This window comes from Pungitius pungitius, chromosome 11 (genome assembly GCF_949316345.1).
Source record: "Pungitius pungitius chromosome 11, fPunPun2.1, whole genome shotgun sequence".
Lineage (NCBI taxonomy): Eukaryota > Metazoa > Chordata > Actinopteri > Perciformes > Gasterosteidae > Pungitius > Pungitius pungitius.
This window is the reverse complement of record NC_084910.1, coordinates 1,338,862-1,364,456: the sequence shown is the minus strand read 5'-3', so window position 1 is coordinate 1,364,456 and position 25,595 is coordinate 1,338,862. Positions and strand designations below refer to the sequence as shown.

The 25,595-nt window shown below is 41.4% G+C and overlaps 5 protein-coding genes across 11 annotated transcripts in view; 4 read left to right on the top strand and 1 right to left on the bottom strand.

Moving 5' to 3' along the window:
• The window catches only part of cobl (cordon-bleu WH2 repeat protein), a 39,651-nt gene extending 36,270 nt beyond the window's left edge, over nucleotides 1-3,381 (bottom strand). For 3 of the 5 annotated variants that reach the window (XM_037453646.2, XM_037453645.2, XM_037453647.2), the window contains exons 1-2: nucleotides 3,265-3,375; nucleotides 2,913-3,029 (exon numbers count right to left, since the gene is read on the bottom strand). In XM_037453646.2, the coding sequence (XP_037309543.2) occupies nucleotides 2,913-2,941 (29 nt within the window). In that variant the 5' untranslated portion in view covers nucleotides 2,942-3,029; nucleotides 3,265-3,375. Of the gene's footprint in view, nucleotides 1-2,912; nucleotides 3,030-3,264 lie in introns of all 5 variants that reach the window. The other 2 variants (XM_037453642.2, XM_037453643.2) reach the window with 2 other exon arrangements.
• A 1,588-nt stretch (nucleotides 3,382-4,969) lies between these two features.
• Nucleotides 4,970-8,044, top strand: LOC119198064 (C-C chemokine receptor type 1-like). 2 transcript variants are annotated; one of them, XM_062565610.1, is made up of 4 exons: nucleotides 4,970-5,153; nucleotides 5,806-5,985; nucleotides 7,006-7,164; nucleotides 7,260-8,044. In XM_062565610.1, the coding sequence occupies exons 2-4, from the start codon at nucleotides 5,979-5,981 to the stop codon at nucleotides 8,042-8,044; spliced, it is 951 nt and encodes a 316-aa protein (XP_062421594.1). In that variant the 5' UTR covers nucleotides 4,970-5,153; nucleotides 5,806-5,978. The 2 variants fall into 2 exon arrangements, with proteins under 2 accessions (XP_062421594.1, XP_062421593.1); XM_062565609.1 differs by having other exon boundaries at nucleotides 6,991-7,164.
• A 2,505-nt stretch (nucleotides 8,045-10,549) lies between these two features.
• LOC119198065 (C-C chemokine receptor type 1) lies at nucleotides 10,550-17,261 on the top strand. Of its 2 annotated transcripts, none has more exons than XM_062565606.1 (3): nucleotides 10,550-10,663; nucleotides 15,414-15,569; nucleotides 15,662-17,261. In XM_062565606.1, the coding sequence occupies exons 1-3, from the start codon at nucleotides 10,657-10,659 to the stop codon at nucleotides 16,552-16,554; spliced, it is 1,056 nt and encodes a 351-aa protein (XP_062421590.1). In that variant the 5' UTR covers nucleotides 10,550-10,656; the 3' UTR covers nucleotides 16,555-17,261. The 2 variants fall into 2 exon arrangements, with proteins under 2 accessions (XP_062421590.1, XP_062421592.1); XM_062565608.1 differs by lacking the exons at nucleotides 15,414-15,569; nucleotides 15,662-17,261 and adding exons at nucleotides 11,504-11,659; nucleotides 11,753-13,326 and having other exon boundaries at nucleotides 10,586-10,663.
• A 758-nt stretch (nucleotides 17,262-18,019) lies between these two features.
• On the top strand, nucleotides 18,020-21,048 carry si:cabz01093077.1 (C-C chemokine receptor type 2). Its single transcript, XM_037454378.2, has 4 exons — nucleotides 18,020-18,153; nucleotides 19,288-19,430; nucleotides 19,772-19,944; nucleotides 20,252-21,048. Exons 1-4 carry the CDS (start codon nucleotides 18,149-18,151, stop codon nucleotides 20,969-20,971), a joined length of 1,041 nt encoding a protein of 346 aa, XP_037310275.2. The 5' UTR covers nucleotides 18,020-18,148; the 3' UTR covers nucleotides 20,972-21,048.
• A 724-nt stretch (nucleotides 21,049-21,772) lies between these two features.
• cabz01093075.1 lies at nucleotides 21,773-25,382 on the top strand. Its single transcript, XM_037452751.2, has 3 exons — nucleotides 21,773-21,920; nucleotides 22,704-22,798; nucleotides 23,347-25,382. Exons 2-3 carry the CDS (start codon nucleotides 22,725-22,727, stop codon nucleotides 24,443-24,445), a joined length of 1,173 nt encoding a protein of 390 aa, XP_037308648.2. The 5' UTR covers nucleotides 21,773-21,920; nucleotides 22,704-22,724; the 3' UTR covers nucleotides 24,446-25,382.
• Nucleotides 25,383-25,595: the final 213 nt, after the last annotated feature.

Here is a 25,595-nt window from a genome sequence, read left to right as displayed (position 1 = left end):
CCCCTACTTAACCACACTGGGCCTCCAATATGGTTAATCACATACATTCTCGTAAAAAGGTGAGAGATTGAGAGTCTTTAAGTGGGTCATTTAAAAGAAGTGAACTACTTCACTGATGTGTTAGGAGGAATAAATCATTCACGCAACAAGGTACAACAATCATACACTTCAGTGTGCACTTTGGCAAAGCTTCTATCTGCACAGAACAAGCTTGTGGAAGCCATGCACCCTCACCCTCTCTATTTATAGCAAGGGTGATAGGTACAGCAGATATTACCAGATACATATTGCACCGCCTCCAAAAAACCCGTAGCCTCAAGTGGTGTCTCCCTTGCCAGATGAATTGAACCAAAAAACAAGAATAACCCTTTACGCCCAGATGTGACCCCCTTTTCCAAAAGCCTTCATTTGAGAGAGGAAAAAGCAGAGGGAGCTCCCGTAGTCAGCAGGGCTGAGCTCGTGGGCTGACCACAGCAACCATAACCGTCTAATTGGGATTTCTTTGCAAAAAGGAAGGGGTGAGGATCCCGTTTCTGCATCGGACTCTAAATCTCCCAACAGTCCCCGGCAGGAGAATGTCATCTTCCAGTACATCGTCTCTCCCTGGTAATGTTGCAGGAAACGGTTTGGATTGACAGACACACATGGCACTTCAAATACTTGAGGGCGAGTTTGACATTTGACAGTCCAGTGGGCACAGCGCCACATCAGTGAGCGCGTACGCTGCAGCTAGCAACTGGTGTGCAAACAGTACAGTTGGTAGGCAGCAATTACCTCTGGGTGTGTGCCGAGCTGAGGACAGTTATTTGTAATCCCGTACTGTATTTACCTGTAAAGATATGACAGCCTGGTCTTTCTGTGGCTACGTTTCAAAACTAAACACAAGCGAGAAGTGACGCCAACACAAAAACGGCAGACGCCTTTCACGTCAAATGTGCGACCTACCGGCAGTGACGCAGGTGTCAGCACAGGATTGGGATGTTTTTAATTCTTTCTTACGGCAGCAAGTGTGTGTGTCTCTACAAAAGGCTGAACCATGTGACCAAACTAGACTCACATCAAACCCGAGGTTGAGACGTCACATAAGCGTGTGTGTGTGTGTGTCGGGAAAACAAACGGACACAAAAAGACAAATACTTCATAGTAAAATTCTTTGGAAAGTCAAAAGAAAGCTCCTGTGGGATAGGGTGCAAAAATCAAGAGGTCGAGGTAAAGTCATTTGATGACGATATTTGGAGGCAAGCTGCCAGGCATTGGGCCAGATCTGTGCTCACTGTGAGCAATACACTCATTTGGAGTTGAGGAAGTTGCCTTTTGTTTCCCATGCTCAATGACAGGCTCATAACACTCACAGCAAAGGCTTAATTAAAGCTTCTTTTCCACCAGCTCACACTCGGGCTTTACAAAACCGACACACACAACTCAGACTTCAACATCTATGTACAAACGAATTTCACTGTCCTCCAAAGAGCACGTCTCTCAGGTGAATGACCATGATCTGTGTGTGGTTCACGAGTGTGCGCGTATGTGTGTGTGTGTGTGTGTGTGTGTGTGTGTGTGTGTGTGTGTGTGTGTGTGTGTGTGTTTTTGAGCTTTTTGAGCTGAGATACGTTCTACTTTGTTATGAGCTGTGTTTCATTGAGACTGGGCTGTGTAGTAAAGCAGCTACTGACGACAGCGCGTCCTCAACACAAAGGCAGTTGTCGTGGTAATTTATATGGACAGAAATGTCACACACTGACTGGACAAAGGGGCATTTTGGGTCCACTGCCAGCTGACTGTGACCGGTTTACTTTGCTGTTTGACCTAAAAGCTCTTGAGTGTCTGAAATCACAGTATTTAAGAGTATCTGTTTTCAGGGGACCTTTACTCGAAATGATCAGAGGAGAAACGGAGCGAACCTTCATTTACCTCATCAACACTCTGTGGAAGTGCTTCACACACTGCTCCTGTTGCCACTGAAGAACGCCCATGTTTACCGGGTACTGTTTAGCATTCACCTCACACCTTCAGTACAGATGGAGTAGTTCAAAGTGTCCCGAAGAGCAAGTGCACGGTAGCTAAGAAGGTGTGAGTCAAAAGGACAGAAAGCCAAACTTGAAACAATAATTAGAAGGGAAACTTCAAGATTAATGGGGTCAGCAACTTGTGGCTCTAAAGCTTTTATGAAGCTTTTATTTGTTTAGCAATAACAAATACATTTTAAAAATCTATTGATCTAATGATTTTCTATCAATGAAAACAAGAAAAATTATAAATTAACTGAAACTTTATTCAAATTTACTGAAAAGTTGCACAAACCAAACACTGACCTCAGCCACTCCATTTACTAATGAAAACCCCTCACGTAAAAGCTGCAATGAACGAGTGGCATATATTCATCCATCTGTATGAACACTGCTCCGATGCAACCAGACCCATGTTCCCCAAAGACATGGACCGCGCGGAGCCTAAAGGGGCTGTGGTGGTTGTGGTGGATGATGCTTCCTTCGGGCAGAAGGCCATGCGTGAGTGCGCAGTACAGTCCGTGCGTGCAGGGGACCCGCAGCATGCAAACAGGGAGCGCGGACCTGCTGGAAGGATCCAGTTTGGTGGAGTGTTTGTCACGGGGGGGGGGGGGGGGGGGGCCTGAAAATAGCCTAATTCCTCTGTGGATTTATTATTTATTGTGCTGAAATGACTGCTGTCAAGAAAACTCCACATGGTTGGATATAAACTTGGATGGATATAAAACACAAAATAAAAACAAAGAGCGTAAAGTCGGGAATGGTGGAAAATATTGTTTCTATTAATCTAATATTATATTTTATTTTCACCAAGGCCAACTAAGATGAAGTATCGAGGAAGTGATGACCGCCAGAGGAGGGTCTCGGTCCTCTGAATGTGTGTCAGGTGTTGTTCCGAGGACTCACCCTGAGGGCGGTTTGGAGGACTCGGTCATCGCAGTGATTCCGATCCGAAGAGATGAAGCGAAACCGGGCTCCGTGGTTCCGCTGCTGCTCCTAGACTCGCTGGGTGTCCATTATCACCTGCGACGGGAAACACAACAAACTGACATTTAATCCGTTGCCTTGGAGAGTTTCTAATGAAAATGTACCGACAGAACAACATTTTGTCAAGGACAAAACAACTTTGTATTTTCTATCGCAGGTCCAACAAGTGGACAGTGCGCAGAGATGACAGTCCACACAAAACACAGCGCAATGGAGGGCTAACTAGGTCACACCACTCGAGAAAATGTTCAGTGACTTAGGTCCAACTCACTCAAGTCAAAACTGTCTTACTGAATCGTTATCTTTCTCTGGGGTACTTATCAAATCCACTTGTTATAATCTTCGCGGTCCCTACGGCTGAGTTTCCCTCCAGCATTGTCAAGACAACTTAACCACTGGATTAAACCTCTAAACCTTTCACAATAAGAGCTCCTAAAAGGTCACTCCAACAGGGACATTTTACCTCTTGTAAAACTAGCCTGAACCCGCATCTTATGAGGGACGCACAAACAACTGAGATGTACACCAACGACACCGATTTGGGTCTTACGTAACAGAGCTGTGAGACAAATAATTAAAGAATATGTATAGTATTATGCGACGTGGGCTGTCTAAACACTTTATAACTACAAGGGGAGTTTCTTCTTTTATTTTGAAGGCACGCCTCCGTCATTTCCTGTATTCTGCTGCTTTGTCTGTCTAACTTTGCGCAGCTCCCCGTTCAGTAAGTCTCACGTCAGTCATCCTCGTCGGGGACTCACTGAGCGCCAGCTGGAGAGCGGTGGCCCGGATGGAGATCATACAGTCTATGATTAAGAGACAAAAAAGCAAGTCGCTCCAACTACGTTTCAGGGCAGAAACGAACGAAGAGAACTGGCGGTCGTTTTTTTCTAGAAATACACATCAAATACACCATCATCAACTTTGTGGTTCGGTTACACAGGGTTTTGAAATAACAGCACATCTTAGTCATGATGTAAGCATTCATTTACATCTCATGTAAATTCTATGATGAGAAATACATTATTTTCTCCCAGGATGCTTTGCGCGTTCGTGCTCATGCAAAGCTGATGCATGGATGTACGGTTCTCCACCACAAGAGGTCACCCATTGACCACTCCAACTCTTTCCTGCGTCCATCCTTCATCCTTCTGCGAATCCTTCTGGTTCCACATGGGGTTTGTTCATGGAGTGTCATTATAAGGTAAGATAAGAATAGCAATATGAAGGAATATCTGTATCAATATCACAACACAGACACCTGAACGTAGTGCCTGTGTCTTTGCTCCAATACGGAAATTAAAACCAAAATACATTGAACTTCTCAAGCAGTAAATTTAGCAAAATTATTTACTTAAATCAAAACCGTATTGAGAGTCGGATGTTGTTATGAATACTGAACATGTCTAAATCTACGTAATCATTGCTCCAATTCAATTACACATTTGTCTACATTTACAAAAGGAGTCCAAAATAGCTATTAGTCTAATAATCAGTTTGTAACCGTGTCCTGCTTCACTAAACAGCCCCACAGCTGATCTGAGCCTTGCGGTTTGGCTTAAGTTAGTACTAAAGTACTAAAGCCAACGTTACTACTATACAGCTTTATATCTGGTTGGTTTGTGTTAAGTAACCTCAGGTTCCTCCAGTTTATTATAATTATTATAAGTGTTCTGAACTTATAGTAGGCCTACCCGAGTGGATGTGACTATCAAATGCAATATTAGCAATACAAGTACTACTACTACTGTTAACTCAAGCATATAAGTAGGTCTGAATAATAATGTTAAGTTTGACGAGCTAACACTTCCTATCGCGAGGTAACAAACACATTATCCATTAGTTGCGTATACTTATTTTTTGAGTATACATTTGAAGTATTCTCAACTGAATTTACTTTTTAGAGTGTACTCTGAGACTGCAGTAATGTTCCACCTTAGTAAGACCGAGAGTCTGCTCTTTAACTTAGAGCCTCATGGTCCTGGGTCATCAAGATGTTTGTGCGTGGATGTTGTTGAGATGACCGACACTACTTGCCACCGCCAAAAGGGGGGGTCTCGCTGTCTCTCCTGAATGTTGGACTCACGCAACTCACGCAAGAGTTTTGAACGCGACGAGCAGTTAATCAACTTCGTGGCAGCCTTTGTTTGGTGACTGCTGGTAAGCTGCTTTTCTTTCCTCATAGGTTTAAATCCGTGATTTTAAGCACGTTGTATTCTTATTGCAAAAAAAATCGAGGAGGGGCGGTGTCAGAGATACAACATTCCTTTTTCCTCATAATGTGTGTTTTAAACACTGGAGGAGCGGGTTTCCCAGTGCTTTTTTGAAGGAGTGTGTCTTCTTTCTTGTGGGCATTGAGTCGCATGCAGATCTATTTGTGGTGTTTGAGGGACCTTTAGTTACTTCCAGATGTCATTCTTTAAGCTACACTGTAAAAAAAAAAATCTGTTGAAAAAAAAAATGACAGCATCAACGTATTAGACATTACGGTATGTTTTGTGGCAGTTGTAAATCTCTTATTTATCCCTCGAGGCAACGGCAGCGCGTCAACTAAAGTTTCCGGTCAAAAACGCCCCAGTAGCTTAAAGCAGTGGTTCTCAACTAGTGGGTCGCGGGCCGTTGCATGGGGAAAAAAAAATCATGTGATTTTATTTTGAAGGGACTTTTTACTTCAGTAATCAGTAATCCGTAAGTAATCAGTACTTTCAGAATTGTTACTTTTTCTTGTCTTTTGTGTGTATTTATTTATGATATATTTGAGTAATTGTGAGTGTGATTACTGTTCTTTTATGTATTTTTTTTGGACCCCCAGGAAGACTAGCTGTCGTCTCAGCATCAGCTAAAGGGAATCCTTTTAAATAAACAGAGAAATAAAACCGCACAGACACTGAGAGGGTTGGTTCTTACATATTCACACATTTGAGGACGTCGAGTCCATAAAGATCCAGACCAAGAACTAAGGAGCCCAGAGGTGCAGATACCACCATGGAAGGTGATTACATTTTGACTACTGTAACGTTACTTGTATTGCATATATGTAGATCATTGTAATATTGTTGGAGAAATATTTGTTTATGATCATTTATAATACTGGCATCCTCCGGTCAAGTGTACTTAAAACTGTTTACATTTGTGATGTTTCCATTTACTTGACACAATTTTAGAAATGTACAAAAGAATGATTGCTGAATACAATATGTATTTGTACAACAAATAGCAATTAACTACGTCGCTGGCTGAATTATGGTCTTCAGTTCGAGTCTTTTAATGAACACACGGTAAGAGGCAAAATAAATATGAACACTGAACAGAAAAAAATATCCAATCTAATACTGCATGCAGATCTTTTACTACGGAAAACAAAAATATATTCACAATTAAAGTAACTTAAATTTGAATGTTCAAAACCAGGTCTAAAATAAATGTATATATCTTTGATGATGGAAGGTGCCTATTCATGTTTTAATTGTTTTGTCTACCTTTTCTGTATGCAGTATGCAAACAACCTATGAAGACCAATAGTGGGCATAATATCCTTCATTATAATTGACTAGAATTCACCCAAATTCCATTTCTCTCTTAGTGACAATATACAAATTAGTGTTGATTTTTACTGCACATAGATTTGGTTCATTTTATTTTATTTTATTCATTCAGTTTTGGATTTTAAATCGGTGCTGCTCACGTCATCAACAAATGTCTTTTACTGTAACCAAGTTCAATGAACAACCAAAGAAATCACTGTGAGCTGCCTTATTGGACATTCTATCTACCTAAATAAAAGAGAATGAATAAAAAAATAGTCTCTTTTGTTGATGTGATAAGCGTTGGTGAATGTTGTTTAAATGCTGTAAACACCAAACCTAAATTCCATCCTTTACCTCCACTAACAGCAAGTGTTTCGCTACAACCTGTCGATTTAATGGAGGCTTTATAGTTCATCCTAATGTGAAAGGATTCTATCTAAAAGAAGTTAAAATGTTGTGATTTTGTGGAGTTTTTTTGTCTGTAGGTGATGAAGAAGACTACACCATGGACACTAATTATTCAACCTATTATGACCAAAACGAAGACATGCATTACATGCCTTGCAGCAACATCGGTTTGAGGGATTTTGGCGAGGTCTTCCTGCCCACCTTCTACAGTTTGGTTTTCATCCTTGGCGTCATAGGTATGCATGTGTTTCTGAGCAAGACCCTTTCTTCTTCTGATGTTAAACAATACTCTGGAACATTAAACCATGTTCTCTGCTCTCTCTCTCTCAAGGCAATGGTTTAGTGGTGTGCGTTGTGGTGATGTACCAGAACAAATTGCAAGACATGTGGCTCATCAACCTGGCTGTCTCAGACCTCGTCTTTGTCTTCACGTTGCCTTTCTACGCTCACTACTCCCTGGTGGGTGAATGGCCTTTTGGAGACATCTTCTGCCGCTTCGCCTCCGGCTCACATACCACCGGATTTTTAAGCAGCATCTTCTTTATGGTTGTCATGACGCTGGACCGCTACATCAAGGTCTTCTTGGACGTTAACACGGTTGCACGATATCGCACTTTTAGGGCAGGCATCGCTTTGACCGTCTTTGTTTGGACTCTGAGCTTGTGCTTCTCCCTGCCGGCCATCATCTTCACGAAGGTGAAGAACGACTCTTCCGAGGTCACTTGCAGCTACGAACCGGAAAACAAAGCCTGGAGGCTCTATGACATCATCTTGAAGAATGTCTTTGGCCTCGGGATTCCACTGTTGGCGATCATAGTTTGCTTCTCCAGGATCATCCCCAAATTGCTGAAGATGAGGAGCGGCAAGAAGCACCGTGTAGTCAAGCTGATCATCTCCATCGTGATTGCCTTTTTCGTATTCTGGGCACCATATAACATTTCCATTCTCTTACAGTTTCTGAATATGTTGACTGATTGCAACTCTCTCCAAAGGCTTAAGCTGTCGATAATAGTGACCGAGACCATTGCTTACTCTCACTGCTGCCTGAATCCCATCATCTACGCCTTTGTGGGACAGAAGTTCAGGAGACAAGTATTTCAGCTATTGAGGAAATAGTGGTCTCAGTTTCTCCACTGCACAAGAGATTTTTAAGATAACTCCTCCAGGGAAGCAGTTAGGTTCATTGTTGCCAACTACAATAATATCTTCATGTAGTAGGGGGATGCCAGATTATTTTTTATGGACATGGCTTGTAGGGTTGACTTATTTTGCGCTGCGCAGTGTTATTACTACTATATTAGCGTTGTTCCTGCTGCAAGATTTGTTCTGTGTTTTCCATTTTCCACCCTCACAGTTTTAGTCAACAGCATTATCTTAGCTTAAAACACTGCATATATGTGTGTATTTTATCTTCATCTTTAAACGGTTGGATTTTTACTTTTTTTTTTACTTCGATGTGTAGTGCCATCAAGTGTAATCCAATGACTATCAAAATGTCTTGATGTCAGGTCATTTATTTTTAAAGGTAAACAATGCCCCTCCTGTTTCTGCTTAAACTATGAACCTTTTGTGTACTGCAGCCTGTAACCACCAACTTTGTTCATGCTTGGCTGATGGTTTAATAAGCTACTGCGCCTTTAAATGGAAGAGAAACGTTCATGCCAAGTTGGATGCTTAGCAAGGCAGGATACACATTCCGGAGCAGTGATTATGGCAGACAATGCAGTGAGCACAACAACATTTCCACTTTTAAACGTTTAGCTGTTTTGAAATATCAAATGCACATTGTGTACGGTATGTAGAGGGTATTAATAACGGCCGGGGGTTTAGTGGGGGCTGTAGGATGGAGTTCAGTGGTGGATCTGCAACGCAGTGATTGGTGAGCAATGGTGCCACCTAGACCACGAGTCAACTTACAAGTATTTTCTGGCAGCTGGGATGGTTACATTAACCAGCCTATTCAACTCGCACCCCCCCCCACCATCAGGGGAGGAGAGGTCAAGGCCGCTGTGCCCATTTGGGAGGGTTCTTTGCCCTAGTTCCTCTGCCTGAGTAATAAGAGGTGGGTACTTGTAATCCTTGTGACTCTGTTGATATAAGACATCCAGTGTGAAGCACGGCTTCCAGCAGTCATCCAGGCTGACCAATTACAAAGAAGGTATAGAAAAATGTCCTCAGTTCATGATTGTACCTTCAAAACATAGAATATTTGGCAGACACATCAGTAGAATCAGGAACAAAGTAGGAATGGTGTATCCCTGAGGGCCACTTTAAAGCCACACCCACTACTGGAGTGTTAACCTCCCACGATGCATTGGGAACAGTGTGAATGATACACATCATGGTCCCAGGAGTGTTGTGGAATATTTCAATTAAAGTTTGGGAGCAAATAATTATTTGTTTCTGGCTTCATCTAATCAAACAGTCTTGATGAGTGATCAAAGTTGCAAAAAGTCCATTTATTGCTTGCAAGCAGGAGGTCAAATACACAAGCACGTATTACGATGCTCTGTGGAGATGGCGTCTTCGAGAAGTGAAAATACTGAGCTTTTATACACACACGTGAAGGCCATCCTCAGTGGCAGGTATGAAATGTTGCAAACCAAGTTGAGATAAGAACCAAGGTTGAGATGGAAGTAACAGAGTTCCTTTGTTCAAGCATTTGTGAGAAAGCGTCCTCCTTTACACGGCCGCAAAAGACAACTTTTGAATCTCCCTTTTCTTCTCACATTACTTCAATAGAGATAATAATCATTCTTTCAGCATAAAACTATGTTATTACATAGTTTACCATTACAGGAGTCACTCCCCTGACACTCACAGTCCTGATACCTTTCCAGCATTCACATCTGGTGTGATGGTGTTCCCATGGCAACTTATATTTATACTATTCGACTGCGAGTGGAGACCTCAGTTTAGTAGCAGCTGATGACGGAGAAAGAAAAGCAGAAGTGAGAGGGCACAAAATCCTGGGGAAGTACCGAAAGGGAGTGGGAAGACTGCTTAGTGTGGACTTTACTGTGAGTATTGGAGACATGTGAGCCCACTAAAACATGTGTTTACAGTTGCTAGGCACTCTTAATTCAGCAAATGCCTTGTTGCTCATATTACCAACCATGTGGTTTATAAAAGTGCCTCAGTGACAATGATCGTCTGACCCTCTATTCACACTACAGAGGTGGCCCAGCACAGCCTCTCGCATTAGATGACATGCTGAGCACCACACCTCAGGTGCTTAATGGATGGTTACTCTTAGGGATCAATTAGGTTGCTCACACTCCTTCCAGTTATTGGAAGGGTTTAAGTCACCGGTGATCCAAGAGTATCTGTTTCACACCTACTAAGCAGAGAAATCCACTTAATGTACTTCATCAGCTCCTCACACATGTAGTCATCTTCTGCTGCATGTGATTGTCCGTTTCTGTGTCTCTGTAAGGAGGACACTGGATTTGGTGTTCCTTTCTGTGAGATGGCGTTTCTCTGGTCAGTGTAGTGCTTGAAAGGAAGTTATTTGATTACAGACCATTTCCATGAAAGTGACTTCTCTTGAGGTTTGGAAACTCCTTTGTGGGCGAAAAATACTTCTGCATTTCTGATTCATTGCTGCTTATTAATAGGGGAGCACAGACACTGAGAGGGTTGGTTCTTACATATTCACACATTTGAGGACGTCGAGTCCATAAAGATCCAGACCAAGAACTAAGGAGCCCAGAGGTGCAGATACCACCATGGAAGGTGATTACATTTTGACTACTGTAACGTTACTTGTATTGCATATATGTAGATCATTGTAATATTGTTGGAGAAATATTTGTTTATGATCATTTATAATACTGGCATCCTCCGGTCAAGTGTACTCAAAACTGTTTTGGATGTTTCCATTTACTTTAAATTTGAATATTCAAAACCAGGCCTAAAATAATTGTATATATCTTTGATGATGGAAGGTGCCTATTCATGTTTTAATTGTTTTGTCTACCTTTTCTGTATGCAGTATGCAAACAACCTATGAAGACCAATAAGGGGCCTAATATCCTTCATTATAATTGACTGGAATTCACCCAAATTACATTTCTTTCTCAAATTAGTGACAATCTGTGGATTTAGTTTTGGTTTTGACTGCACATAGATTTGGTTCATTTTATTTTATTCATTCAGTTTTGTTTGTTTGTTTGTTTGTGATATCCAACTCTGATATTTCTGCCTTCACACTCATGCGGGGAGTTGGATTTTATCGGTGCTGCTCACGTCATCAACAAATGTCTTTTACTGTAACCAAGTTCAATGAACAACCAAAGAAATCACTGTGAGCGGCCTTCATTGGACATTCTATCTACCTAAATAAAAGAGAATGAATAAAAAAATATTCTCTTTTGTTGATGTGATGAGCGTTGGTGAATGTTGTTTAAATGCTGTAAACACCAAACCTAAATTCCATCCTTTACCTCCACTAACAGCAAGTGTTTCGCTACAACCTGTCGATTTAATCGATCCTTTATAGTTCATCCTAATGTGAAAGGATTCTATCTAAAAGAAGTTAAAATGTTGTGATTTTGTGGGGGGGTTTGTCTGTAGGTGATGCAGAACACTACACCCTGGACTATAATTATTCATCCTATTATGACCAAGACCAAGACGAATACATGCCTTGCAGCAACATCGGTTTGAGGGTTTTTGGCGAGGTCTTCCTGCCCACCATCTACAGTTTGGTTTTCATCCTTGGCGTCATAGGTATGCATGTGTTTCTGAGCCTTCAGACCCTTTCTTCACTGATGTTAAACAATACTCTGGAACATTAAACCATGTTCTCTGCTCTCTCTCAAGGCAATGGTTTAGTGGTGTGCGTCCTAGTGAAGCACCGCCACCAGACCAACTTGACAGACATGTGGCTCATCAACCTGGCTGTCTCAGACCTCGTCTTTGTCTTCACGTTGCCTTTCTACGCTCACTACTCCCTGGTGGGTGAATGGCCTTTTGGAGACATCTTCTGCCGTTTCGCCTCCGGCTCACATACCACCGGGTTTTTAAGCAGCATCTTCTTTATGGTTGTCATGACGCTGGACCGCTACATCAGGGTCTTCCTGGACGTTACCACGTTGGCACGATATCGCACTTTTAGGGCAGGCATCGCTTTGACCGTCTTTGTTTGGACTCTGAGCTTGTGCTTCTCCCTGCCGGCCATCATCTTCACGAAGGTGAAGAACGACTCTACCGAGGTCACCTGCAGCTACGAACCGGAAAACAAAGCCTGGAGGCTCTATGACATCATCTTGAAGAATGTCTTTGGCCTCGGCATTCCACTGTTGGTGATGATGGTTTGCTACTCCAGGATCATCCCCATACTGCTGAACATGAGGAGCGCCAAGAAGCACCGTGTAGTCAAGCTGATCATCTCCATCGTGATCGCCTTTTTCGTATTCTGGGCCCCATATAACATTTCCATTCTCTTACAGTTTCTGAATATGTTGACCGATTGCAACTCACTCCAAAGGCTTAAGCTGTCGATAATAGTGACCGAGACCATTGCTTACTCTCACTGCTGCCTGAATCCCATCATCTACGCCTTTGTGGGACAGAAGTTCATGAGACGAGTTTTGCTGATGTTGGGGAAATGGGGGTCTGGGTTTCTTCACTCCACAAGAGATTTTTCAGATAGCTCATACAGGAAAAGCTCAGTTATGTCCAGGTCCTCTGATGTCACCTCCAATTTCATGTAGCAGGTGGATGCCAGATTACTTATTACTACTATATTAGCATTGTTCAAGCTGCTGCAAGATTTGTTCTGTGTTTTCCATTTTCCACCCTCACAGTTTTAGTCAACAGCATTATCTTAGCTTAAAACCATTTTTTGTGTACTGCAGCCTGTAACCACAAACGTTGTTCATGCTTGGCTGACGGGATTAAAATGTTCACACGGTAGCTTCTGCACCTCTAAATGTACAATAATGTGTGTTTGATACCCTGTTTAAAATACTAGGATGTTTACTGAAACCAATTGGCTGGCCCTACCAAAAAAAATATCCACCAGCCACCACTGGTGATATAAATTGCAAAAATCATAGTCATCACCTTTGTGGTTTGGTTACACAGGCTTTTGAGGTAACATCACACCTTAGTCATGATGTAAGCATTCATGTCTTTTCTCCCAGCAGTCTGTGCGCTTTCGTGCTCATGCAACATTTCAGTGCTACAGAGCTGATGTGTGTACTCTGACTCTGATGACATCATGACGGCAGAGAGCCTTCACATCTTTCGCCGCAAACTAGAGACACACCTCTTCAGACTATGCCTTGACTAGAAAGACTAACAGATTGTAGCACTTAGATTGTACTCATAATGGCTCTTATCTATAACAAGTTGTAAATCGGCCTTTTTAATTAAATTGCTTGTTCCTTGTTTTTTTGAGTTTGTATTCTCATGGTTGAAATGCACTTATTGTACGTCGCTTTGGATAAAAGCGTCAGCTAAATGACATGTAAATGTAATGTAATGTAGGGTTCTCCACCACAAGAGGTCACCCGTAGACCACTCTAACCCCAGCATACCATCCTTCTACGGATCCTTCTGGTCTAGTGCTCCACATGGGGTGTCATAATAAGGTAAGATATGATATACGAATAATAACAATAAGAAGAATGCCTGTATAACAACATGTGCAATATGTAGCACGAAACAATGTCTGTATCAAAATCACAACACAGAGACCTGAAAGTAGTGCATGATGCAAATACTGTGTTTTTGCTCCAATACAGAAACTAAAACAACATTGAACAAATGTTTCAAACGGTACATTTAGCAAAAGTATTCACTGGAACATATCACTTCCTGATTAATAGCTGGATGGTGTCATGAATGCTGAACATGTCTAAATCTACATAATCATTGCTCTGATTGAATCACATATTTGTCTACATTACAAAGGAGTCTAAAATAGCTGTTAGCCTAACTATAATGAGTTTGTAACAGTGTTCTAAAATAATTTGATGTAAGTGTTAAAGCAGGGGTTCCAAACTCAATTTTAGTTTGGGCCAGATACTGCCCACTTTGATCTCAAGTGGGCCAGACTATTAAAAATCATAGGGGGCAATTAATGTCTTTCTGTAATTTTCACACTGAGCAAAGTCATCCGCCCCTCCGGATTCAGTTTGCAGGCCTTGAGTTTGAAGTCTGAAATGCTTGTTGCAACAACAGTGACTGCATAGTGATCTGTGGAGTCCTGATAAGGATCTTGCAGTCACACTTGGGGACGCACAACAAATTACTTCTGCATTTCTGATTCATTGCTGCTCATTAACAGGGGAGCACAGACGCTGAGCGGGTTGGTTCTTACATGTTCCTACATTTGAGGACGTCGTGTCCGATTAAAATCCAGACTGAGAAAAAAAGGAGCCCAGAGGTGAAGCCACTGACTATACCTGATAAGACAAGGCATCACTGAGATACCACCATGGCAGGTGATTACAATTTGACTACTGTACTTGTATTGCATGATGTAGCCTATGTGTAGATCATTGTAATGTTGTTGAAGAAATATTTGTTTATGATCATTTAATACTGGTCTCTTAATACACTGGTCAGTTGTACGTGTATTTTCCACTTAAACGCAAACATTGTATGCAGTGTACTTCCTTTTTTCATGTATGTCTTAACATTTGTGATGTTTCCATTTAGAGGTGTGCCTCAGTTTTAAGGTTATAATTTGATAGTTTTACAAATGTAGTCCATAGAAATGACTGTTGATAATGTATGAATATAAATATGTATTTGAACAACAAATAACATAAAAATGAACTAATGTAAACAAAAAGGTATTCACCACTGAAGTAGCTTCATTTCAATAACACTAACACATTTTTGATGATGGAATGTTTCATGTTTTAATTTCTTTGTCTACCTTTTCTATAGCCAGTTTGCAAATGACCTAGAACGACCAACAGGGGGCATAATATCGTTCATTATAATTGACTAGAATTCACCCAAATTGCATTTCTCTCTCAAATTAGTGACAATCTGTGGATTAAGTTTTGGTTTTGACTGCATATAGAATTGGTCCATTTTTTTTTTACATTTAGTTTTGTTTCTGTTTTGTGATATCCAACTCTGATATTTCTGCCTTCACACTCACGCGGGGAGTTGGATTTTATCGGTGCTGATCACGTCATCAACAAATGTCTTTTACTGTAACCAAGTTCAATGAACAACCAAAGAAATGACTGAGCGGCCTTCATTGGACATTCTATCTACCTAAATAAAAGAGAATGAATAAAAAATAGTCTCTTTTGTTGATGATGTGGTGAGCGTTGGTGAATGTTGTTTAAATGCTGTAAACACCAAACCTAAATTCCATCCTTTACCTCCACTAACAGCAAGTGTTTCGCTACAACCTGTCGATTTAATGGAGGCTTTATAGTTCATCCTAATGTGAAAGGATTCTATCTAGAATAAGTTAAAATGTTGTGATTTTGTGGGGGTTTTTTGTCTGTAGGTTATGAAGGATACTACACCTCGGACTATAATTATACATCCTATTATGAGCAAGACGAAGACGAATACATGCCTTGCAGCAACGTCGGTTTGAGGGATTTTGGCGAGGTCTTCCTGCCCACCATCTACAGTTTGGTTTTCATCCTTGGCGTCATAGGTATGCATGTGTTTCTGAGCAAGATCCTTTCTTCACTGATGTTAAACAATACTCTGGAACATTAAACCATGTTCTCTGCTCTCTCTCTCAAGGCAATGGTTTAGTGGTGTGCGTCCTAGTGAAGCACCGCCACCAGACCAACTTGACAGACATGTGCCTCATCAACCTGGCTGTCTCAGACCTCGTCTTTGTCTTCACGCTGCCTTTCTACGCTCACTACTCCCTGGTGGGTGAATGGCCTTTTGGAGACTTCCTCTGCCGCTTCGCCTCCGGCTCACATACCACCGGGTTTTTAAGCAGCATCTTCTTTATGGTTGTCATGACGCTGGACCGCTATGTTGTCATCATGCACGCGCACAAGGTTGCACGATATCGCACTTTTAGGGCAGGCATCGCTTTGACCGTCTTTGTTTGGACTCTGAGCTTGTGCTTCTCCCTGCCGGCCATCTTCTTCACGAAGGTGAAGAACGACTCTACCGAGGTCACCTGCAGCTACGAACCGGAAAACAAAGCCTGGAGGCTCTATGACATCATCTTGAAGAATGTCTTTGGCCTCGGCATTCCACTGTTGGTGATGATGGTTTGCTACTCCAGGATCATCCCCATACTGCTGAACATGAGGAGCGCCAAGAAGCACCGTGTAGTCAAGCTGATCATCTCCATCGTGATCGCCTTTTTCGTATTCTGGGCCCCATATAACATTTCCATTCTCTTACAGTTTCTGAATTTGTTGACCGATTGCAACTCACTCCAAAGGCTTAAGCTGTCGATAATAGTGACCGAGACCATTGCTTACTCTCACTGCTGCCTGAATCCCATCATCTACGCCTTTGTGGGACAGAAGTTCAGGAGACGAGTATTGCTGATGTTGAGGAAATGGGGGTCTGGGTTTCTTCATTCCACAAGAGATTTTTCAGATAGCTCATACAGGAAAGGCTCAGTTATGTCCAGGTCCTCTGATGTCACCTCCAATTTCATCATGTAGCAGGTGGATGCCAGATTACTTATTACTACTATATTAGCATTGTTCAAGCTGCTGCAAGATTTGTTCTGTGTTTTCCATTTTCCACCCTCAGTTTTAGTCAACAGCATTATCTTAGCACATGTATGTGTGTATTTTATCTTCATCTTTTTTTTTTATCTTTAATCGGTTGGATTTCTACTTTCATTTTAAGTCAACACTGGAATATGTTGTGTGCACTATAACTAGATGTGTAGTGCCATCAGGTGCGATCCAATTAGTGCCAAAATGTCTTGATGTCAGGTCATTTCTTTTTAAAGGTAAACAATGTCCCTCCGTTTCCTGCTTAACGTTTGACTAAACTAAGGACCTTTTGTGTACTGCAGCCTGTAACCACAACCTTTGTTCATGCTTGGCTGACGGGTTTAAAATGTTCACACGGTAGCTTCTGCACCTCTAAATGGAAGAGGAACATTTAGGCCATGTGGAATTAAACAATATTGTTTGTTTTTACTGTATTCCTGTGGTATATTCATTTCACTTAATGGTTCATGACTATCACAGGGTTATGTAACACCTTTTGCAAAATGATGACGTTTGCACAAATGTCCTTGATTTTAATTTGTTCATGTGGAACAAAGTTTGCCTCATTGCACACAAGCCTGTAAATGTTTATATATTTTCTCAATTTTGCTTCATGCCTATCATTTTTACCATTTATTAAATTGCTTTTATTATTTCTTGTGTCTTTATTCCAGGAACTTATTAGTCCCAATTACATTAATTTAATTTCAGGGTTATTTGCAAAAAATCTAAATTTAACTCAAACATTTCAGCTTTCAGCATGCTTAATCTATCCTTGTCAATGTGCATGTTACGCTTTTTTGGTATAGTAGTCAGAAAGTGAAGATTACAAAGAGTTCCATCCCTTTTTCTCTAAGAATAATTATGATTTATTTTCAGGGCAACAAATCTAAAGTACAACACAACTTATAAATGACAAAAAAAACAATGAATTGAGTGTTCTCACATACTTACACCATACTTTTCATTGATTGTGTAGTAAGTAGTAGTAACGTTTTCTTAGTGTAGATGAAATGAGACATCTATGGGACAGTAGGATAGTCAATTTAAGAAAATGTATATTTAACTGAGAATATCTTTAAAAGAGAATTTGAAAGTCACAAATTAAACACTGTATTTTAACAAATGCAGATTGTTGCTAAAGGACTAAGTAAACTTTTCATAATAAAGTGAGCATTTAAAAAAATAGTTAAATTAAACTGAACCTTTTGTGTATCCCGATGAGCTGAATGCCTTTCATAAATGTTTATATCACTCGTGATGTTGTTTTTGCAAGAAAAAGACAAAGCTCCTAACTAGAATACGTGTTACCCTTTTCATGCTGCATGTTAACACAAGGGAAGAGTTCTCAGAAACGCACGCTGACACCTTTGTACAGAGGAAGCAACACAACCAAGAGTTCATCGTAGCAAAAATGAGCTCTGCAACAGGATTTGACCAAAAAAAGTTAGCAGCGCAAGTCGACAGGATGACACGTAAGTTTGATCCTTGGCAGGGCAGCACACACCTTCAGGAGCAGTGATTGTGGCAGACAATGTGGTAAGCACTACAACATTTCCACTTTTAAACATTTAGCTACTTTTTACTAGACTTCCTTCACCTCTCTCACCTCCTACACCCATTACCATTGTGTGTAGTAGATGATTACGCGTGCAGGGGTCTGTGTGTGTGTGCGTGTGTGTGTGTGTGTGTGTGTGTGTGTGTGTGTTGGTGAACACACAGGAAATGAGGGTCGGCATGGTTGTCAAAGCAAGTGGTTCTTCTTTGTCGATGGGGAGATGTGGTTGAAAGAGATCACATGAATGTGATTATGGTCTGAGAAGGAGAAGTGTGTGGTATTCATAGACACAGTAAACAGAAGATGCTGCTTGTACCTCTGACGTGAATATGAACTCGGAGCTACGGCCAAGTCTAAAATCCAAAACATTTCTGTGGCTTCAGTTTACATTTGGAAAAATGATTAGTTTTGAAATATCAGGGTTTGAACGTTGTTACAAGCACCTTTCAGACACGAGTCACAACTTTAAAGGGCAGGAAAGTCCAGGTACACCTCTGAATTTCCTTTTTTTAATGTTTCATAAGAACAATATCTTCAGTGAGGCACATACACAGTTTAGTCATCATGAAGGAAACCTGTTACTTCTGTTTCTTGAAAATCTGTGAGTGGAGGCAAAACTTCAGAGGAAATGAAGTGAAGAAACTAGAAGAGTCAATCAATCACTGGAAATTGTAAGTAAAAGTCTGTTTATTTTTTACATTTAAATAAAAGCCATTTGGGCTGATAAGATTACGGTGAACTCATCTGACTTTTGATATTTAGCCGAACCCTACGTTAGTTTTTATTATTTCGGGCAGACAAGCCCAAAGAAAAGTGAGCAACTGGATTTGTCTCTTGTTGGTAGATATTTCATTTTGTGTTGTTTTCCCTTTGTTGGTGGACTGAAGGTGGTGGGGAACAAACCAGGGCTGTGTGAGGCTTAAACTCCATCACGTGTTGAATCACAGGCAGTTTATAAATTCTTTTTGCCGATTCTATGATGACACCATGTCACGCTGACCAGTGCCTTTTCTCGTCTCTTTACATCAAGACCATCTTCTCGACTCCATCTCTCTGGATATTTTCTCTGATATTAGCTTAATCTGTGCGTGTTCTTTCCCCCCCCCCTCACGCAGCATTATGAACATATCGGAGAACGAGTTCTATGTGGATTATGATTACAACGACACCTGCGATGCGGTTCAAGGTTCAGGATTGCCTGACGGATCCACGGCCTTGCTGGTTCTTTACTACCTGCTGTTCTGCCTGAGTCTGCTGGGTATGTTAAAAAAAGAGAATTTGACAGAGAAGAAGAGAACATGTATCACCCTCTTTCCATATTTGAATGCACGTTTTTATTTGAGGTGTTCAGGAGTGCTCAAAGAAGACTTTGAGAAACCTAAAGTAACAACCAGGGGCAGAAAAAAAAGGTTACTGTCAGACGGGTCTACTCGATACACGGCGCAATGGTATTCTTTGTTTTATAAAGAACCTTGAAGAACCTGGCCTCTTTATCAGATGTGACTAATGGCCCACCCACTTACTCAAAGCATTGTGCGTATCGTCATACAGTGGCAGGACCTCCCTGGTAAGAACTAATGATTTAAAATACTTTCACAGGCAACATCACGGTGCTCTGGGTTCTCCTCCGGTACATAAAGCTGAAGACCATGACGGACGTGTGCCTCCTCAACCTGGCCCTGTCCGACCTGATCCAGGCTGCGACCCTCCCCCTCTGGGGCCGCAACGACACAAACCTCGCGTCATGCAAATTGATGACTGGAGGCTACCAGGTGGGGTCTTTATCTATTTTCTTTAAAAGATACATATATCTGCATTTCTATATGATAATAAATCAGTCATAATTAAAAAATAAACCGACTTAAAGAGGCGCAAATTCATTTTTATATTACTTTTTTAATAATAGGGGAGATATTCTGTCAGAACCAAAGGTGGTCTGTGTGGTCTGAGCAGCTTTCCTTATGCAACGTGTGAAACCACGACTACGTAATGGGTCTCTCAGCCAACTGAGACAAACGTCATTGATGCTGTTGATGCATTGAAAGCCTGTTTCTGACTCCACTCTGCTCCTCTGAACAGTTGGGCTTCTACAGTGGCACTTTGTTTGTGACCCTAATGAGTGTGGACCGCTACCTGGCCATCGTCCACGCTGTTGCAGCCATGCGAGCCCGGACTCTTCGCTGTGGAATCATTGCCAGCACCGCAATCTGGGTTACTTCTGTCATTATGGCACTACCCGGGGTGATATTTGCTTCTTTAGAAATAGACGAAAATGACAACAGCTCCCAGTGCCATCCCCTGTACCCCGAGGACAGCCAGCGCTTTTGGAAGTTACTGCGGAACTTCAGCGAGAACACAGTGGGCCTGTTTGTTTGCCTCCCAATCATGATTTTCTGCTACGTGAAAATCCTCATCGTGCTGTCCAGGTCCAGGAACTCCAAAAAGAACAAAGCTGTGAAGCTGATATTCACCATAGTGGGTGTGTTTGTGGCGTGCTGGGTCCCCTATAATGTCATAGTTTTCCTACAGACTCTGCAGCTGTTCCTGGAGAACCTGGGCACCTGCGAGGCTTCAATAAGCATCAACTCTGCCATGCACTTCGCTGAGATGATTGCACTGTTTCACTGCTGGGTAAACCCAGTCATATATGCATTTATCGGAGAGAAGTTTAGGAAATCGCTGAGAAATGTGCTGACTAGGTTCTTCTGCTGGGGCCACCAGAGAAGGGCTTTCAGCCACAGAGAGACTACAGAGAGAGAGACTTCCAACACACCCGTAAAGTCAGATTATCAAGAGTGATAAACCCACATTGCCAGAAAGACGCCGCATTCGCTGTCAAGAGCTGAAAAACAGCACTCAGACGATTCCAAGTAAGAACGAGGGAATCTTTTAAGTATATGTGTAAAACAAAATTGTTCTTTTTTTAAATAAAAAAATAAAATAAAAAATGGTTGCTTCTTTCTTTTTATAGCTCAACTCTATTGATTTGTGAGTTTAAACGGTTGTTCTGCGTGAGTGTGTGTGTGTGTGTGTGTGTGTGAAGGTGGGACTTTTTGACAGCGTTGCATCACGATGCAGCCATTTCAGGCCGTAACTCTTCACAGCTTGACAAGAAGTGTGCAGAGTGGAATTGCCGTGTCACGGAACACACCTGACTATCAAGCCAGTGTCTAGTCATCCGGACCTACAGTTCACTACTGACTAAATAAAAAGAAGGGACAAACCTTTTTAATATCTATGATATGTTTTAGGATCTTCTCAATTTGAGCTTTGAATATTCAACCCTAACAGAACAAGTAACAAACTGTACAGTTTAGAAAAAACAGTCTAGACTGCATTGAAGGCTGTATCTTTAGTAACACTTCCACCACTCATGACAGCACAACCATGTGGAGCTCTTCAAGCCTCCAGCTGCTTGTGGCTGCAGGTCCACAACCGGTTGCATTGCATCTTAATTAAAGCTTGCACATGTGGACTTGTGGTTATGCTCATCCGCAGACACTGTGGGCTTTTACACAAACTTTTGAAAGCATTTGCAGGAAGTTATGAACCATATGCATTTCTAAAGCCTGCAAGCCCACCGAAGGGTGGGTAGGGGTATGGGAGTGTTTTTATACGAAAGAGATTTGCACACCACAATCTGAGGAGGTGTCTCTGAACAGTATATAATGAGGTCTTTTTTTTTATCTGGCATCTTGTGATCCAAAATTAACACCATCATCAACTGTCTCGTTAAGAACATCTGCAGGTAATTCATTTTTATTATATTCTAAATGTACATGCATAAACCATATATGTGAAATTCTTATTGGATGATAAACTCATCAAGTTTAGAAATGAATTGATTAACACTGACCAACCCTTAACTCGCCATTATTAATTCAGCTATTACAAGAGCTTCAGTTGGGGTATGAGGTTTAATAAACAAAACAATTCAAGTATTTAATTCAGAAAAAGAGTGCTATTTACTATCCTACAAGCTTTCCAACAGAAAAACAGAAATAAGAACAACTTTCTGTTATGTAATGCAAGATGTATATAAGTTTGTGTATTTGGGTTTTTGAAAGTGATATCAAGCGGTTAGTCCACTGGAAAAATACATTTGTGTTTTATTCTCACTTTATAACAGTTTTACTTGCACTCATCTTTTAAAAATATCATCTATGAAGTATTGTATCTATTTTTATGTTCTCAAAATTAAAAAGTAAATTGGAAAAAGTCAAACTGGCTTAACTGTTGACATTTTCGTTGTAAAATCAATTGTTTTTTGTACTGTGCTATGTATGAATTTTCAGACACCATTCAGACCCAATCATTTTCTAAATGTGCGGAAAGATTTGGGGTTTTTGGTTTGTGTTGGCCAAACAAAACAACTTTAATAATACTAACAATACTTGAATTATTCATGATACTACAAGACAACTGTAATTTTAGCACAAACTGGACAATGCGATTGCAAAACACATGTATCACATGTATCAGCTGACATCCACGCCCCTAGTAGGTCATCCTTTTTTTCTCCCTTTTTCAGGAAGTCCTGAAAAGGCTCAACATGAAAATAACGGTGGCTGATCTTGTTGTTTCCAGTGGCGTAAGTGAGAGTCCAGCTATCGAAGACTTAACAAGGTAACCTCTACATATGACACCATGTTGTGTTCCGTCTGTCCTGGACCACCAGGCTGCATTGTTCTCAGGGTCAGATTTACCCAATCAGGGGCAGAATAGGACGAGAATTCGGATGGGATTATCTGCATTGAAGGCAACTCGTAAAATGCGGGACAAATCCCGTCTGTATTGATTCAAAACGGGACGATTCTGTGATTTAAGGGACGGGTGGCAACCCTAGCCCTGCTAGCCCCCACCGTTGCACTTAACTACATGCTTGGTAAAGGAATGCTAACTCACAGCTAGCAGCTGAGCAGGTCATATCTATCTAGTATTTCTGTACATTTATTAACTGTATTCTTCTGAATTGTGCTGCAAAAACATAATTTCTTTTGTTGCTTGTGTTGACAGTGTTTTTTAGTGTAAATATTGTTTGTTAAACTCCACAGTGTTATGTAGAATATGCATATTGTACTGTATGTACAGAAAGATCATTTTAGATCCAATACACTGAGCTGAAATAAAGACAACATACTAATTCTTCTTTTTTCCTCTGTGTTTATCGACAGGTCAACTACACTGTCCTACACCTACACTATCAGCGTAAACTCCACAGACTATGATTACGGTGACGACCCAGAGGAGGACTTTGGGAGGTGTGTGTACGAGCGCCACGGGGCCAACTTTCTGCCAACCCTTTACGCCATTTTCTTTCTCCTGGGCTTTCTGGGTAACTCCCTGGTCATCTGGGTCATTGCTTGTGGCGTGCGACTCCGCAGCATGACCGACGTGTGCCTCCTAAACTTGGCGGCGTCCGACCTTCTCTTGGTGTGTACGCTGCCCTTCCTGGCCCACCAGGCCAGGGACCAGTGGATTTTTGGGGATGCTATGTGCAAAGTGGTCCTGGGTATGTATCACATTGTCTTTTACTGTGGGATCTTTTTCATCAGCCTAATGAGCATCGACCGCTACTTGGCTATAGTACACGCCGTTTACGCCATCAGAGCGCGGACGAGGTCCTTTGGGATGATCGCGGCTGCCGTTACTTGGGTGGCAGGATTTTTGGCTTCCTTCCCTGACCTGATCTATCTCAAAGAGCAGCAAAGTCATCAGGTTGGCTTTGCCAACATGTCTCAGTTCTGCTACCCAGTGTATCCAAAAGCTAACCCTCCATCCGACGCTCACTTCTGGACCATCTTCCGCCTTTTCAAAATGAACATTTTAGGTCTATTTGTCCCAGTTGTCATCATGGGTTTCTGCTACTCACAGATTGTGTGGAGGCTTCTGCACAGCCATTCGTCCAAGAAACAAGCCATCCGTTTAGTTCTTACAGTGGTTGCCGTTTTCTTCTGCTGCTGGGTCCCCTACAACGTTGCATCTTTCTTCAAAGCGCTGGAGCTATTGCACATCTACACAGAATGCGAAAGCAGCAAGGCCATCAGGTTGGCTTTGCAAGTCACCGAGGTGATTGGCTACTCGCACAGCTGCCTCAACCCCATCCTGTATGTGTTTGTCGGGCAGAAGTTCAGGCGGCACCTGTTGAGGTTGATAAACAGGACGCCCTGCAGGCTGTGTCAGTTGGTCAAGGTCTGCATGCCTCAGGACAGAAACAGCGCATCAATGTACTCACAGACCATCAGCCTGGACGAGAGGAGCACTGCTGTCTGAGCGGTTTGTTCCTCTTATTTCTACGAAGCCAAGGACAGAGACACAAGCATGGTCTTATGGTACCATGATGTTGCAATATTTGCTTTACATGGAAGCAGACGTATGAAATTTCACTGCACATCTATACAGCTTCATACATTTGCTAGTAATGTAAGCTAAAAATCGTATGTATTTTGGAATTGTTCATTCAGTTTTGGATATGCATGGTAAACACGCTGCTGGCTGAAGCTCAGTAAGAAAGTGTGTTGACTAAAACTCTAAAACGTCAGCATCAGAAGCCAGCCTCATTTAGTCATCGGACGGGGAAATAAACCGCCAGCAAGGCAAAGCATAAACTTTTCATACTTATAAGTGAGATGAATCAAATATGATATTACCTCAGTCAGAACTGAATCTGTTTTGTGTACCAAACTGTGCAGAGTAAAAAGTGCAGCAGGAAAGGTTAATGTGGAAAGTTTCAGAGCATGTAACAGCAGATTTGCCCCCTTAAACACGAGAAACCACAACCTGACGACAGGAAGAAGTACACAACCACGCTGTCGGCTTAACCTTTGCAGGCTCAGTGCAAAAAGTTGAAGTGCTTTTATATGAAGTGATCTCTTCAATATTTCTGCAGATATTCAGCTTACAAAACCAGGTCATTTTTAAAATCAATATCTTCTATATGCTATTAGTCATCCTGTTCAATCGATTTGCATTATCGCAAATAAACAAGTATTAGGCTACTTCCCCATCAAATCCATAGAGATGGAGTTAGAAAGTTACTGAACCAAAGTCAGTTTCTTTTTTGCGTCACATTGTGAGCATGTGTTGTCTTTGAATTGATCAAAGCAACAGTGTGGTTCAGAATGAGCCAACAAACACAGGCAGATGTTGTGTAAAGTCAGTATTGTTTATGTTCAATGTATGATATGTACTTTTCAATAAAATTGTTCTATGGAAATACCACACGTGTTTGATATGCTTTCTCTTTCTTATAAACTGACATTTTGCATGAAACCCCTATTGACATTTAATTTTCAGCATTATTTCACCTTTTTATGAGAACTGGTTCTAATGTGACGTCCTGTGGAGTCTGAACTCATCGATGAGGATGTGCTTCTCATTATTAGAAATCAAACAATTAGGTGGAGATGGAATAAATAAAATC

Coding starts and splice junctions, on each gene's coding strand:
- LOC119198064 (XM_062565609.1), top strand. Junction 7,165..7,259: donor TTTCATCCTTGGCGTCATAG/GTATGCATGTGT, acceptor CTCTCTCTCAAG/GCAATGGTTTAGTGGTGTGC.
- LOC119198065 (XM_062565606.1), top strand. Junction 15,570..15,661: donor TTTCATCCTTGGCGTCATAG/GTATGCATGTGT, acceptor CTCTCTCTCAAG/GCAATGGTTTAGTGGTGTGC.
- si:cabz01093077.1 (XM_037454378.2), top strand. Junction 19,431..19,771: donor GTTCTGCCTGAGTCTGCTGG/GTATGTTAAAAA, acceptor ATACTTTCACAG/GCAACATCACGGTGCTCTGG. Junction 19,945..20,251: donor TGATGACTGGAGGCTACCAG/GTGGGGTCTTTA, acceptor TCCTCTGAACAG/TTGGGCTTCTACAGTGGCAC.
- cabz01093075.1 (XM_037452751.2), top strand. CDS start 22,725: ATGAAAATAACGGTGGCTGATCTTGTTGTTTCCAGTGGCGTAAGTGAG. Junction 22,799..23,346: donor GCTATCGAAGACTTAACAAG/GTAACCTCTACA, acceptor GTTTATCGACAG/GTCAACTACACTGTCCTACA.